Consider the following 15,254-nt stretch of genomic DNA (forward strand, 5'->3'; position numbering starts at 1 on the left):
CACAAATTGATTGGTTTAGACCATTTTAAAATCGACTAATTAAACATCTTGTTAATGAATAGATAAGTAAGTTGAAAACTTTTCTCGTCAACCCATTCCCAGCCATTGGTGTTGGTTGTGGTCCCATCCTGGAGACGTGCCAGAGAGGTCTACGACTTCATTGAGACATTCACTGGCGACATCGACTACGAAAACAAACAGACCAGGACCATAGCTCTGTATGCTGGAGGTACAGAGGAGTGCCCTAAGGTTAGTCTAACGTTAGGAGATAAGTTTTGATTCAAGTGAATTAAAGCATTTTGATAATCTTATTTGTTATTATTCTGTATATGTATGTTTCAAACTATCAAAACAAATGTGAGGCTGGCTGAGAAAACCCTGGAAGATGCGACAAGCTTCAATTCGAGATATGAGCCAAAATCGAAGGTAAAGTGTTTCCCATAGCAACAAATTTTAATCTGAAAAAAATTCATAATTTGGGTTCTAATAGAAATAGAAAGAAAATTTAAAGTGGTAAATGATCAGAAAGATGTGGTCTACACCACTGCATACATAACTCAATTTATGAAATTTGCGCATCTTTCTGGGTTTTCTCAGCCAGCTACAAAGTTGGGCAATGAGCACCACGGGTAGATGAATATTTACCCATATGACCACTCCTGTAAAGACTGATAGCTTAAATATACTCATAAGACAACAAAACATTGTCTTTCAACCAATAAATAACAATGTGAAATTGAATGTAAGCTTCAATTTAATTACGTAAACAGATAAAATGGACGTTTCAGGTTTCCCCTTTATCAACAAAACAGGGTGAATGAAACACTATAGGCATCATGTTCCGTCCTACCTGTTAAATGTTGCTGTTGGCCAGGGACCCCTTGTAAAGCACTTTGAGCACGTTTAGTGGATATTGCGTTATATTAAAGCTCAATTAAAAAGAAAAAAATTTTTATACCCTGATTTTATTGTGTATTTTTCAATTTGTTCAAACTTTCTTATTCAGACAATTTATGCCATTTCCTCTTCCTCCTTTCTCTCAGACGGAAGTGGCTTTGATTCGAGGCTGTGAGATCCTAGTGTCCACCCCTGGCAGTCTGTTAAGGACCATGACCGGGGGAGTCTCCAGTCTCAAGAGGATCTGTCATCTGGTGAGTTGGATGCCTTGTACATGAAAGTAGATAACGGTAGGGGCTGCCTGAAGCCGGTGATCGTGAAAATACTAACGAAAGAGTGAAAGTGGAGATGCTTTGGATGGGAACAATACAGACAATGGATATTTTGGGTACAAACCCTTCATCAGCACAGCAATACACAAGTTAACGTGGAAAACAAATAAAGTAAAATGCAAAATAAATTGTATCGTCTGTACTCGGTTGGAGTATGAATCATTCATATAATATTTTGCTGACAGAATATTTAAACCATTGATTTTTCTTTGATGATTTAGCAATCTTACACAGGTATTATGGAGCCAGAGGTTATCCTGGTTTCTGGAGCAAAATAAGACATTAACAATTGCTTACTACCGTTTAGATAGGGCATAACTCTTTTGCAATTAACTTTCAATTATATCTGGATGAGGAGAGGATTAAGAAAAATAACCTTGACTTCACTCAGAACCGATACAATCTTTCTTTATATATTTATACATATTCTTTTTTTTTTCATAGAATTTGGATTTTTTTGCAAAGGAAATAAATGACACATTTTTTCTGTGAGTTTATCTGAATTAACTTGATCAAATTACTGTGCAGACATAATTTTTATTAAATTTATTTTTAAAAACAAAAAATTCTTTGACATAAAGTTTGAAAGAGATTTTAGTGAAACACATTGACATAAATACCTTCAGATCACATTCAAATATGCTGTTTCCAAAATACACATCAAAACTTTAAGATGTTTCCTATGGTTGTGGTTTCCTCTCTTCCAGGTCTTGGACAGTGCAGACATCCTGACAAGTCGTTTTCAAGACGAGGTAAGTATATCCGTCTGTCTGTTATATTAGATCAAGTCAAAGGGGAAAGTATTAACTCTTTTCCTTACCAACCATTTTCCGGAATTTCCCGAAATGTCATACCCATTCAATATAAAAATTTATCTTTTAAACTCAAACTCAAAAGGAATAAGTACATACTATACATGATAGTACAGTAAAACAAGCTGTACATACTATACATAATAGTACAGTAAAACAAGCTGTACATACTATACATAATAGTACAGTAAAACAAGCTGTCATACTATACATAATAATACAGTAAAATAAGTGTACATACTATACATAATAGTACATTAAAACAAGTGTACATACTATACATAATAGTACAGTAAAACAAGCTGTACATACTATACATAATAGTACAGTAAAACAAGCTGTCATACTATACATAATAATACAGTAAAATAAGTGTACATACTATACATAATAGTACATTAAAACAAGTGTACATACTATACATAATAGTACATTAAAACAAATGTACATACTATACATAATAGTACAGTAAAACAAGCTGTACTTACTTACTTACTACTTAATCCTCTTCGGGCCTTGAGGCACATAGGGCATCCACCAGACATCTCCATTTTTTGCGATCGGCTGCTTTTGCGGTGGCTGTATTCCAGGACAGGCCTGCTTCCTTTAATTCTTTCTCCATCGTCCTTCGCCAGGTTTCTTTGGGTCTTCCCCGCTTTCTCTTCCCATCTGCTGTCCAGTACAAGGCTGTCTTGGGAAGTGACCCTTTTTCCATTCTGGCCACATGACCCAGCCAACGCCATCTTCTTCTTTTTATTTGGCTATCAATGCTAGTGCAGTCAGCTTTCTTTAATAGATCCACTGTTCTTATTTTTGTAGGCCAAAATAAATTAAAAATTCTTTTTAAACACTTGTTCTGAAAGGCTTCTAGTTTCTGTATTAAGGAGGATGTCATTTTCCAGCTTTCACTTCCATAAAGCAGTACACTTAAAACATTGCTCTTGTATATTTTCAGCTTTGTCTTTCTCATTATTTGCTTTGATTTCCAAAAGTTTTTCAGCATGCCGAAAGCCTGGTTTGCCTTTTGAATTCTGTGCTTGATATCGTGTTCTGCATTTCCGTCGTCTGTTATTTTGGATCCGAGGTAGGAGAACTCTGTTACCTCTTCAATTATATGTTCATCTATCCTAATTTCACTGTCATGTTTTGGATTCACCCTAATGTACACAGTCTTATCGAAATTTATTTTCAGTCCAATTTTCGAGGCGTTCTTGTGTAGTACGTTTAGTTTCTCTGAGGCGTCTCTGTCTGTACTGGAAACTAACGCGATATCATCTGCGTAGTCTATATCTTCCAGAAAAGATGTCAGTGTCCAACGAATGCCTCTCTTCTTACCATCAATTGTATTTTTCATGAGCCAGTCTAGAGCCAGGATAAACAGAAGCGGGGAGAGTATGCAGCCTTTTTTACACCAGTTGTTACATTAAAGCTGTCTGTTAAATTGTTACCACAGATCACTTGGCATTGGTAGTTGCTGTACATTGCTTTGATTAGGTTGACTATCTTCATCGGTATACCATAATGGCGGAGTATTTTCCACAGGGACTCACTGTGTAAGCTGTCAAAGGCTTTTTCAAAATCGACAAAAATGGTGTAGAGGGGGCTGTTCCATTCAATGCTTTGCTCCAGGATTTGTCTCAGGGTAAATATGTGGTCACTACATGACTTCCCTTTTCTGAACCCTGCCTGCTCTTTTCTAAGAATGTTTTCAATGTGAGGTGAGATTCTTTTCAGAAGGATTCTATTAAAAATTTTGCTCGTTACGGACAGGAGTGTGATTCCACGCCAGTTAGCACAATTTCCTAGGTCTCCTTTCTTGGCTATTTTATGGATGATGCCTTTCTGCCAATCCTCTGGTATTTCTTCCTTTTCCCAAATGTTGGTGAACAGTTTACTGAGAATTTTGGGCATTTCTTGCGAGTTCGCTTTAAGCATTTCCGCAGTGATTTTGTCAATACCTGGGGCCTTGCCATTTTTTTGTTGTTGTATTGCCTCGTGCACCTCATGCTCAGTGATTGGACCAAGATTAACCTCTACGTCCCTTTCTGCTTCTGGGATATCTGTGTAAGAAGATGGGTCTGGTCTGTTCAGAAGGTTTGCGAAATATTCTCTCCATCTTTCAATTTTCTCCTTTTCGTCTGTGATGACACTACCATCTTGGGATTTTAATGGTTTCTCTTGACCATAACTTCTGTTTCCCGAGAGCTTTTTTGTGATTTTGTATAGTGTTTGTGTGTCGTGTCTTACAGCTGCATTTTCTGCTTCAGTTGCTAAATTTTCTGCAAAATCTCTTTTGTCTTTCCTTGTGGATTTTTTCACTTCTTTATCCTTCAATGAGTATTCACTGGATAGCCTTTCTTTCAGTCGGGGGGGATTTAGCGTTCAGGAGATTTAGTTTGATTGATTTTCTTTGGTTAATGACTCCCATGACCTTGCTGATATCCAATTCTCTGTATTGGATTTATTGTGTCCTAAGTGTTCAGTGGCACTTTCCTGCATGACGTGGTTGAAATCTTGGATTGTCATGTTTGTAATATCTTGTATTGCACTGAATTTGTTTCTGACTGAGATATTGAAATTGTTTTGGATATCTGGGATTTTCAATTTATCTGTGTTGAAACGTTTCTCCTTCTGTTTTGCTATTTTTGTTTTCATCAATTTAGTAGAGATTTTGGCTGTGACAAGATGGTGGTCACTTCCAATGTCTGCCAATCGTCTGACTCTGACATCGTTTAGGCTGCTCTTCCATTTTCTGTTTATAATTATATGGTCTATCTGACTTTCTGTTTTCCCATCTGGTGATTTCCATGTCAATTTGTGGATGTTTTTGTGTGGGAAGAAAGTTCCATCAATAATGAAGTTGTGTTCTTCACAAAATTCTGCCAGTCTGCTTCCATTGTTGTTCATTAACCCTATGCCCTCCTTTCCAACGGACTGATTTGTTTGTGTATTGCCAATTCTAGCATTAAGGTCTCCGATGATCATGAGCATATCATGTCTTGGAATGTTTTCAACGGCCATTCTTAGAATATCGTAAAATTCTTCTTTGTTTTCTTCATCTGAATCCTCTGTAGGTGCGTAGCATGTGAGGATTGATAGCTTGGTGTATTTTGAGTTGTGTCTTGTGTATAAAAGTCTTTCACTTATCGGTTTCCATTCCAATAGTGACTTGTTGTTTTGCCTGGCTATCAAGAGGGCACATCTTCTCTGTGTTGGTCATCCTTTCGTCCTGACCAAATGATCAGGTCGCCATTTGAGAGTTGGCGCTTCCCAGCTCCTGTCCATCTTGCCTCTGATATGCCTAGCAAATCGATCTTGTAGTTCAACATCTCGCGCTGGGCTTGTGCCAGTTTTCCTGTTTGATATAGGGTCCTAACATTCCAGCACGAGACATTGAGCTTGCGTTTTGGTGACAACAGATCTGCAATCTGGTCGGGGGCGTCCTTTCGGCTTTGACCTCCTACCGTCATGAAGCCAGTATTCTGGTCCGCTTCTCTGCTGCCGCCGGTTGTGGATTTATGTCTGGTTTCTGTTTCTGTAACAGTTTGCTTTTTATGAGGTGGGTTGTTAACCCTACGCTCAACCCCCATTCCTGGAGGGCCGGTGGATTACTCTTCGTCTGATCTCTCTCCTTTTTTTCTCTTATTAGAGGTCCGAGGTTCGAGATACGCAAGCCCTCCCACCACGACAAGGTGATAATCCGTCGGGAGAGAAAACAAGCTGTACATACTATACATAATAGTACAGTAAAACAAGTGTACATACTATACATAATAATACAGTAAAATAAGTGTACATACTATACATAATAGTACATTAAAACAAATGTACATACTATACATAATAGTACATTAAAACAAGTGTACATACTATACATAATAGTACATTAAAATAAGTGTACATACTATACATAATAGTACAGTAAAACAAGCTGTACATACTATACATAATAGTACAGTAAAACAGGTGTACATACTATACATAATAATACAGTAAAACAAGCTGTACATACTATACATAATAGTACAGTAAAACAAGCTGTACATACTATACATAATAGTACAGTAAAACAAGCTGTACATACTATACATAATAGTACAGTAAAACAAGCTGTACATACTATACATAATAGTACAGTAAAACAAGTGTACATACTATACATAATAGTACAGTAAAACAAGCTGTGCATACTATACATAATAGTACAGTAAAACAAGCTGTACATACTATACATAATAGTGGAGTAAAACAAGCTGTGCAACACACCAAAAACGTTTCTTCAAACTTTGTGATGTACAAAAGAAATCAGAATGAGAGAAATGCTGGCTGTATCATAACGAATGTGATGATTTTCATATAGATGGTATGGATAGGGTAAATCCATAAGGCCCTTAAAGTCAGATTGAATATTTAGTTTCTATAATGTTACCTTAGCTTACCAGAGTTCCATCTCCCTACAGAGGTTGAATGTCATAGAACGCAATTCTTCACGGTCATTATCGAGCTGTCAATTATCTTTTTGCCAGTTGTTGCCTTCACATTTCGTATCCAGGACTTCCTTTGGCTTGCCTATAATGTCAAATAGACGATAACAGTAAACAAATATTATTTTGTTCATTTTTGTTATATTTTTCTTCCTTCAGATTTCCAATATCATGCAAATGTACACCGTGGTGGTGAAGGACAGGCGAGATGTGGTCGTACCACAACAGGTCTCGGTGTTCAGCAGGAAGTGGACGGAGGGTGTGGACAACCTACGGCTCCGTTACACCAAATTACCGATATTGTCATTCTCTTCCAGGCTGGAGGCCTCCATTTACGGGGATGTGAAACAGGTGAAAACAAATGTCAGAATTTGCAGACATCCTAGATCAAATGTACTATTTTATACCAAATTGAGCTTTAAAAGAAAATAAATGAGCTTTTATATAGCGCAATACCCACTAAAGGGACTCAAAGCGCTTTACAAGGGGTCCCTTGCCAACAGCAACACTTAACATGTAGGATGAGGCATTGTTTTGTTTTTGTTTGTTTTTTTATATCTGGATTATATAATGGAATTAAAAAAACAAAACAGAAATAGCTTCTGGTAGATCAACTACATAGGTTATTAAACCAATGGAAATTTGTGAGGGGGGGGGGGGGGGGGAGAGGAGGGAGGTGATGGACAAGTGTATATAAGCATACCTGCCAACCCTTCCGCTTTTGGCAGAATCATTACTATTTTTTCACTCTTACTTTTCACTATTCCAAGAATGATGATAATGGTAAGAAGAGGGCGGGGGGGGGGGGGGGGGGGGGGGTAAAAACGGTGATATTGTTTTTTATTATGATTGCCAAACGGGAGCTAAGTAGGAAAATTAATTGCACTCCTCCCCCCCCCCCCCCCCTTCCCCTTACCTAACACATGTGATATTTATATGTAGTTTTCCAGCTGTGCCTGAATACTGTCTTTATGTGTTTGGTGGCAAAGATGGTCCGTTGGTGACAAATTCCTATTTTTTGTCTCAAATTCCTATTTTCTGACGTTCTGATTCCACTTTTGGAATGTGAAGGGTTGGCAGGTCTGAGAGAGGAGGGAGGGGATGGGCAAGTGAGTGTATATAAGACTGTAACAAAAAGAATTAAGTGAATTTTGAATTTTCAGCTTCTAACTCTTGAGGTTGACAGTAACGGAAAGAGACTTTATATTCGCATGTGAAATTAAAAAGGGAAAGAGAACAGTAAAAAAAAAATATGTGGCAGCTGATTTTCATGGGGTGATTTCTTTCATTTGCTCATTGTTAATGTGTGTTTTTCAGGTTGTGGTGATGTGCCGATACCAACAACGACTGTCCAAGCTTTCAGACTTGATAGACAGCTTGGCACACAGTGGTCAGCGTATCATCACCTGGACATCGGAGATTGAAGACGCCAAGGAATTGGCCAAGGTGAGCTGGAAATAACTAAGTGTATAAGCAAGGTTGCCAATTTTCTCTATATTTACGGAATTCAGTATATTTTTCAATCAACTGCTAAACTGAAAAAAAGTAAGTACATAATCAGTGCTGATGGTTTTCCTCGGATCCGCAGAAATCCGCGATTTTTATGTCAGAGGAGGAATTTCCTCCTTTGAAAAAAGACATTTTCCTCAATCAAATTTTCTGGCTTTGAGTGATTTAATGTGTAGTGGAACAAACTGGTGCAGCTTCCCCACTATCCAGAAGATAGCTTAAGTAGTTTATCATCTCAATGGCTGTAACAGTGGGGGTTAGTGAAGTAAACATGTGGCGTAAAGAAAACCATTCATAATTTTCCTCCTTTTTCCCTTTTTGTCACCATCAGCACTGCATAATGTCCTTTTACTGGAGGAGTTCAGCACTCAGAATGGGGTCTGTCTGTCTGGGTGTTAGCGTAGAAGTTCAGTAAATTTTTGCCTCCTGTTTCAATGCCTTAGTTCCAGGTTCAAACCATTTTTATTGGCTGACGTCTGGATTATCTTTGGTCTTTTTGCAAGATAGTTTTTTTAAAACAAATTGTCAAAGTGATACTAAGCTACCAGAATAATAATAAATAATAATAAATTGAGCTTTATATAGCGCGATATCCACTAAATGTGCTCAAAGCGCTTTACACGGGTGCCCTGGTCAACATGTAGGACAGGACATGACGCCTGTTTGGCGATATTACAACTTTTCGGACAAAGACAACGCTGTTAATGGCCAGGTACTCATTTTACACCTGAGTACGGTGAGAGAAAGTGAGTAAAGAGCCTTTTCCAAGGACTCAACTATGCGCCGAGCCTTCCTATCCGAAAGCGAGAGTCATACCACAAGACCACATAGCTGCACTATAACAAGAATTGAAGTGAGTAGGAAAGTGCCAGAAGACAACAGAGAATAAAAACTTCGCAGCGGCAATGAGGGCTCGAACTCACAACCTTACTGGTACGACAACTCCACCTGGCCGGGGAGATCATGACTCTACCGTTTGAGCTATCTACAGTTGTCTGTGGTCTTCTGGCACGACTTCATTCATTTCTTGTTATTATCAACATAAGTGCCGGCTCCACTCACTTTTCTGAATTAAGCTACTAGAAGCTGTAGCCTGTAAAAAGTAATCAACAAAAATGAAAATAACAGCTTCATAAAGGAACAAAAAAAAAATCATGACATTCCAAGATTTTTCTGCCGAGAGGATGTATCGAATGTTTTTCTGTCGTTGATCAGGTTTTTTTTCAGTAATATATTTATGTTTTCATTGTTTTTTATTGGTTGAAAAGTATTTTTAGCCCGAAACGTTATGTGTTTGGTGTGTATAGTCATAGTTTTGGGAGGTGATATTTTTTGTTTTGTAAGACATTTTTCTGGTATGCATTGTATTATTTTTGTTTTTACCTATATATGATTTGTAAACATTTGAGTGTGTTCCTCTTAGTTGGGACCTGTGCTTGTGTCAGGATGAGACATTTTGCTGATCTCAATCGAAGTACACTGATAGTGTGCTCTTGGAATCTATATCTATTTCCTATTTGAACTAATTCCCCTTTGTCTTCCTTTTTTCTTGGGTACTTTAATTATAATTCTAGAACTTTCTACTATCCCATTTTCTTTCTTTTTACTGGCACTGATATGACATAAATGTGTTGCAAGTGCCGTAAAACCCTTAAAAAAACAAAAACAATTCCTCCCTATCCATCTCTCCATAGACCATCAACTCACGAGGTGTGCATTGCCTTCTGACCCATCACGGGATTGAGTCTGACAGTCACATAGAGGAAATCAAGCAGAGATGGTTTCAATCTTCACATTCCAGCAACAAGCTTGTTGTATTAGGTAAGCCAAACCAGTTATAGCTTCAACATCTCATTAAGAAAAAAAAAAAAAAATGACAATATGTAAAATTGTTTTGAAGCGTAGATAAATAAAAAAATAAAATTCCTTTTATTCATTCCAAGGGGACATTTGTCTTTAGGGTCTATCCCAAGGGAAGACTGGAATAACCCAGTCGTCAGCCGCAGTGCTGCGCCGCAAAATGAGCTAGGACGAGGTGACTTGCTCAAGGCCACACAATGAGGCAGTAGTCAAACTCGGTACCTTTTGGATACGAAGCAAAGATCGTACCTCTGAGCCACGCTGCCCCCTTGTAAAGTCAAAAGCTTGAAGCTAGAGGTGCCTACATGAGATGTTACAATGTTACAAAAAAATCTACCTTTACACTTTGTACGGCTATTTGAATCTAGCGGTGCCTACATGAGATGTTACAATGTTACAAAAAAATCTACCTTTACACTTTGTACGGCTATTTGAAGCTAGCGGTGCCTACATGAGATGTTACAATGTTACAAAAAAATCTACCTTTACACTTTGTACGGCTATTTGAAGCTAGAGGTGCCTACATGAGATGTTACAATGTTACAAAAAAATCTACCTATACACTTTGTACGGCTATTTGAAGCTAGAGGTGCCTACATGAGATGTTACAATGTTACAAAAAAATCTACCTTTACACTTTGTACGGCTATTTGAAGCTAGAGGTGCCAACATGAGATGTTACAATGTTACAAAAAAATCTACCTTTACACTTTGTACGGCTATTTGAAGCTAGCGGTGCCTACATGAGATGTTACAATGTTACAAAAAAATCTACCTTTACACTTTGTACGGCTATGTGATCTTGTGGTATGCCACTCTCCTTCAGGTCTGAAGGTCCTGGTTCTGAGCGGTGCATAATTGAATCATGTGCAAAGGCTCTTTTCTCACATTCTCTCACTGTACTCTGGTGTAAAATGAGTACCTGGCCGTTAACAGCTTAGTCTCTTTCAGAATAACACTAAGCTTCTTCCTACATTTGTTAAGGTCCATAATAGTATCGTCTCTGCTGAAAAGAATTTATCTGGGTGGGGTTCCTGACCTCCCATAGTAGGCAGGTAGGCACTTACTGTGTCTTCTATCCCCCTATGTCTGTTTTCCAACATGATTTCTGTCTTTGTCTTTGGGTGAAATTGCTAGGTTTTGTCCCAGCCCTGATCGGATACCCCAGCTGGGAGGGAAACTGTTGAATGTATAATTAATAAGAGTTTTTGGAGATGATATTTTTTGTTTTTTAAATCATCTCTCTGTTATGCACTGTATTATGTTTTGTTTACATATTATATATGACTTGTATTTAATCAAGTGTATTTCTCTTAGTGGGGACTTGTGCTTGTCTCAGGATGAGGCTTTTAGGTGATCTCAAACTAAGTACTTTGATGATGTGCTCTGGGAATCTACATCTGTTCCCTATTTGAACCAATTCCCCTTTGCCTTACCTATTCTTGGGTGCTTTAATTGTAATTATTTTATAACTTTCTACTATCCAATTTTTTTCCTTTTTACTGGTGCTGATATGACCTTAATGTGTTGCAAGCGCTGTAAAACCCTTAAAAACAAAAACAAAACAAAATGATTTATTACAGCACCATGCCTTTGTTGAGCACTTTGAGCACAGTTAGTGGATATTGTGCTATAGATAGAATGAAGTTGATGTCATTCAGGTCTTTGCTATTGATTTTTGCCATCCAAGTTTATCAGTAATTCTCACTAAACTGGATTAACCAGACTATAAAAGTTCAAGGTTACACATAGTTTTGTGTTGTTATATTTCTGGATGGCAATGTTGTGAGCTTCTTAGCCAAGGGCATACTATCTATATAAAAGTTCACTTTTTGTATTCTACTTGACTTTATTTGGTAATAATATCTTGGGCCTATCCCCCTCTCTACCCTCCCCACCCCATCCTTTCCACCTTCCCCTGCCTTTTTCTACACCCAGTGGCCACTGATCCGTGTTACGAAGACCTGTCCATCACAGACGCCACCACAGTCATCCATTACGACATGCCCATATCTAAGACACGGTTTGGGAATCGCCTGGCTTGTATGCACCAACACTTCTCAGATCGTCTCTCTGGATTCAAGGTAACAGCTTCCTTTTAGTTGCTTGATAACTGTTTATCGCTGTCTTTGTCCGAAAAATTATAATATCGCCTAACAGGCGTTATGTTCCGTCCTACATGTTAAATGTTGCTGTTGACCAGGGACCCTTCTAAAGTGCTTTGAGCACATTTAGTGGATATTGCGCTATATAAAGCTCAATTAAAAAAAAAAAAATTTTTAAAAGGCAGCATGGCTCATCAGTGGTACGGTCATTGCTTCGTACTCGAAAGGTACCGAGTTCGATCACTCGCTGCAGCGCTGTATGGCCTTGAGCAAGTTACCTCGCCCTAGCTCAATTTGTGGCGCTGCATTGTGGCTGACGCCTGGGTTATTCCAGTCTTCCCTTGGAAAAGACCCTAAAGACAAATTTTCCCTATGGGATGAATAAAGGGAATTTTATTTATTTTTTATTTTATTTTTTATTTTTTTAAATTGTATCATGAAAAATGTGTAACTGGCTGAGGAAAGATGCGTAAATTTCATAAATTGAGTTATGTATACAGTGGTGTAGACCACATCTTTCTGATCATTTACCAGTTTAAATTTTCTTTCTATGTCTATTAGAACCCAAGTTATGAATTTTTTTTCTGAATAAAATTTGGTGCTATGGGAAACACTTTATCTTCGATTTTGGCTCATATTCATAGCTCGAATCGAAGCTTGCCGCATCTTGCCGGGTTTTCTCAGCCAGCCTCACAAATGCTCAATCAAATTATCTGAAGGACTAATTGTCATTTTAAAAAAATGCTATTAAAGATACACTCTGTTTTTAAAAGCTTATTTAACAAAAAGTGAACTTTTGTCATAGTTTGGTTATTAATTGTCAACCACTTTTGTAAAGTTCGTTGTGGCCTTGGCAAAAAGCGCAACATAAATGGAATTATTATAGTAACGAGGTTGATTATTATTATTATTATTATTATTATTATTATTATTATTATTATTATTATTATTATTATTATTATTATTTTATTGTTATTATTATTATTATTATTATTATTATTATTATTATTATTATTATTATTATTATTATTATTATTATTATTATTATTATTATTACTATTATTATTATTATTATTATTATTACTTATTATTATTATTATTATTATTATTATTATTATTATTATTATTATTATTATTATTATTATTATTATTATTATTATTGTTATTGTTTTATTATTATTATTATTATTATTATATTATTATTATTATTATTATTATTATTAGTGTTATTTTTTTTTTTTTTCTCTTGTAAATGTATATCAACAGTCTGTGACAGAGCCTGTGTCCCATGTGATTCTGACAGAAAAATCCTGTCCACAATATGCCCAGAGCTTCTTTGATATGCTGAAACGATGCAAATCAGACAGTTATCAGGCCTTGGAGAAGTACATTCAAGGTTATGTCACGGTAAGTGTCTGTCTTGAAGATAGCGGGTTCGATCCCCATCTCTGCTGCAAAGTTTTTATTCTCTGTTGCCTTCTTGCACTTTCCTACTCACGTCATTTTTTCCTATTATCAACATAAGTGCCTGCTCCACTCACTTTTCTGAATTAAAAATTCATCCCATTTTTGTGGTAGTTTTTTGTTTTTTTTTGTTTCTTATATTTATCTGAACTTTTTTTTTTCCAACACTGTTTCATGCACATCTTTTCGATTTCTATCTGACCGTTTATACCATGGTATCTTTTTTTTTTTTTTTATACAGAGAATAATAAGAGTCTCCCAATTCATTTATGGCTATAATAATATCATACTGTCGGATATCGATAAAAAGGATTTGTGAATTTCCAAAAACGATTGCTACATATTCTGACTTCCACTTTCCCCTTTGACCCCCCTCCCCCCTTCTTCATTTCCAGGGCTTACAAACCAAGGAGAGTAATGACCTTTGCCCTTTTATCAAGTCATTTGGATTTTGTCTGTGAGTTTAGGATTTATTTTGTATTTTTTTAAAAATTCATTGAGTCCTTTTATCAAATTGATATCCTGATTTATGGGTCACCAGAGCTGCCAACCTACCGCAAAAAATGCGGAATTGTACTTCAGTTTTCTTTAGTTGTAATAGCCTTGAGTTGAGAAACCTTGGTGACCAAGTGGATATTCATATATTTTTTAACCAATTATGATCTTCATGCTGGGAGGTAGAATTCTGAAAGGATTGGATTATAGTCTTGGGAACATCATTGTTGCTGCAATTGAGCTTGTGTGGTGTGACTTTATGAAAGTATATCTTCCTCTTACGTTCACAATGGTTAGTTTCCGTCGATTTCAGGATTGTACCCATTTTTATGAAATCTCCCCCATTTTGAGGTCCCATTGTACACATTCTCATCAGATGGGGTTGGCAGCTCTGGTTCACTCCGCTTTAGGAATTTGGATGCCTATTTTGATAAAGCAAAATATGAGATTAAGTGGAATAATAGTTAGATAAAGAAAAAAGTACCTTCTTTTTTTGTTTGAATAAATGGAGCATTTTAGCAATGTGCGATGAAGCTAAATAAACAATGAAAATGTGTGAAGATTCAGGAATAAGTTTTGTCTATGTCATGGCCACCCCATGTGTCTAAGGCAGCTAACTTCACTCATTCAATTATGTATTGAATAATATTAATGATAATAATAATAAGAGTAATAATAATAATAATAATAATAATAATAATAATAATAATAATAATAATAGACTCTTATAGAGCGCACGGTATCCTCAACAATGAGGTTCTTGGCACTTTAAATTACATCAACACAAAACAATATTGAAAGTACATGACATCAAAAAAGAAATGTTTTCAAGGATTTCTTGAAAACAGAATAATTTGGATTCCTGGATGCTCTGTGGAATGGTGTTCCATACTTGTCTTTATAGTGTGGAGCCCTTGTTGGTAGAAAATCTCCCTATAAACCAGAGATCTGCTGAATCTTTATTGATTAACGTAAGAAAATTTTCAAATAAATATAACAGTAAATCTTTCTCTATCAGTGCCCCTCGGTTATGGAATAATCTAAGTTTTAAAACTGGATTCAGCCCTTCACTTAAAATTTTTAAACAGTATATTAAAACAGAACTTTTTTCCCGTGCCTTTTAGTTTTAGTCTGTTGTGTATTTTCATTTGTGCATTGATTCACTATTGATTGTAACTTGACTGTTTTTTTTTTGTTTTTTTTGTTTTTTGTTTGTTTTTTTTTTATTTTTTTTTTTTTTCATAACGCCCTGAGCACCTTTTAGTGGAAGCATGTGCTTTATAAATACTTCATTAT

General features: G+C 36.5%; 1 protein-coding gene across 1 annotated transcript in view; it reads left to right on the forward strand.

Moving 5' to 3' along the window:
* The window catches only part of LOC144976635 (uncharacterized), an 83,064-nt gene that overhangs the window by 19,478 nt on the left and 48,332 nt on the right, over window positions 1-15,254 (forward strand). The window contains exons 15-23 of the mRNA XM_078920935.1: window positions 103-249; window positions 1,044-1,151; window positions 1,937-1,981; window positions 6,685-6,876; window positions 7,843-7,971; window positions 9,729-9,855; window positions 11,833-11,978; window positions 13,266-13,406; window positions 13,859-13,920. Of these exons, the coding sequence (XP_078777061.1) occupies window positions 103-249; window positions 1,044-1,151; window positions 1,937-1,981; window positions 6,685-6,876; window positions 7,843-7,971; window positions 9,729-9,855; window positions 11,833-11,978; window positions 13,266-13,406; window positions 13,859-13,920 (1,097 nt within the window). The remainder of the gene's footprint in view (window positions 1-102; window positions 250-1,043; window positions 1,152-1,936; window positions 1,982-6,684; window positions 6,877-7,842; window positions 7,972-9,728; window positions 9,856-11,832; window positions 11,979-13,265; window positions 13,407-13,858; window positions 13,921-15,254) is intronic.

Source organism: Berghia stephanieae, chromosome 7 (assembly GCF_034508935.2).
Source record: "Berghia stephanieae isolate SIO BIC M18660-M18661 chromosome 7, UCSD_Bste_1.3, whole genome shotgun sequence".
Taxonomy (NCBI): Eukaryota; Metazoa; Mollusca; class Gastropoda; order Nudibranchia; family Aeolidiidae; genus Berghia; species Berghia stephanieae.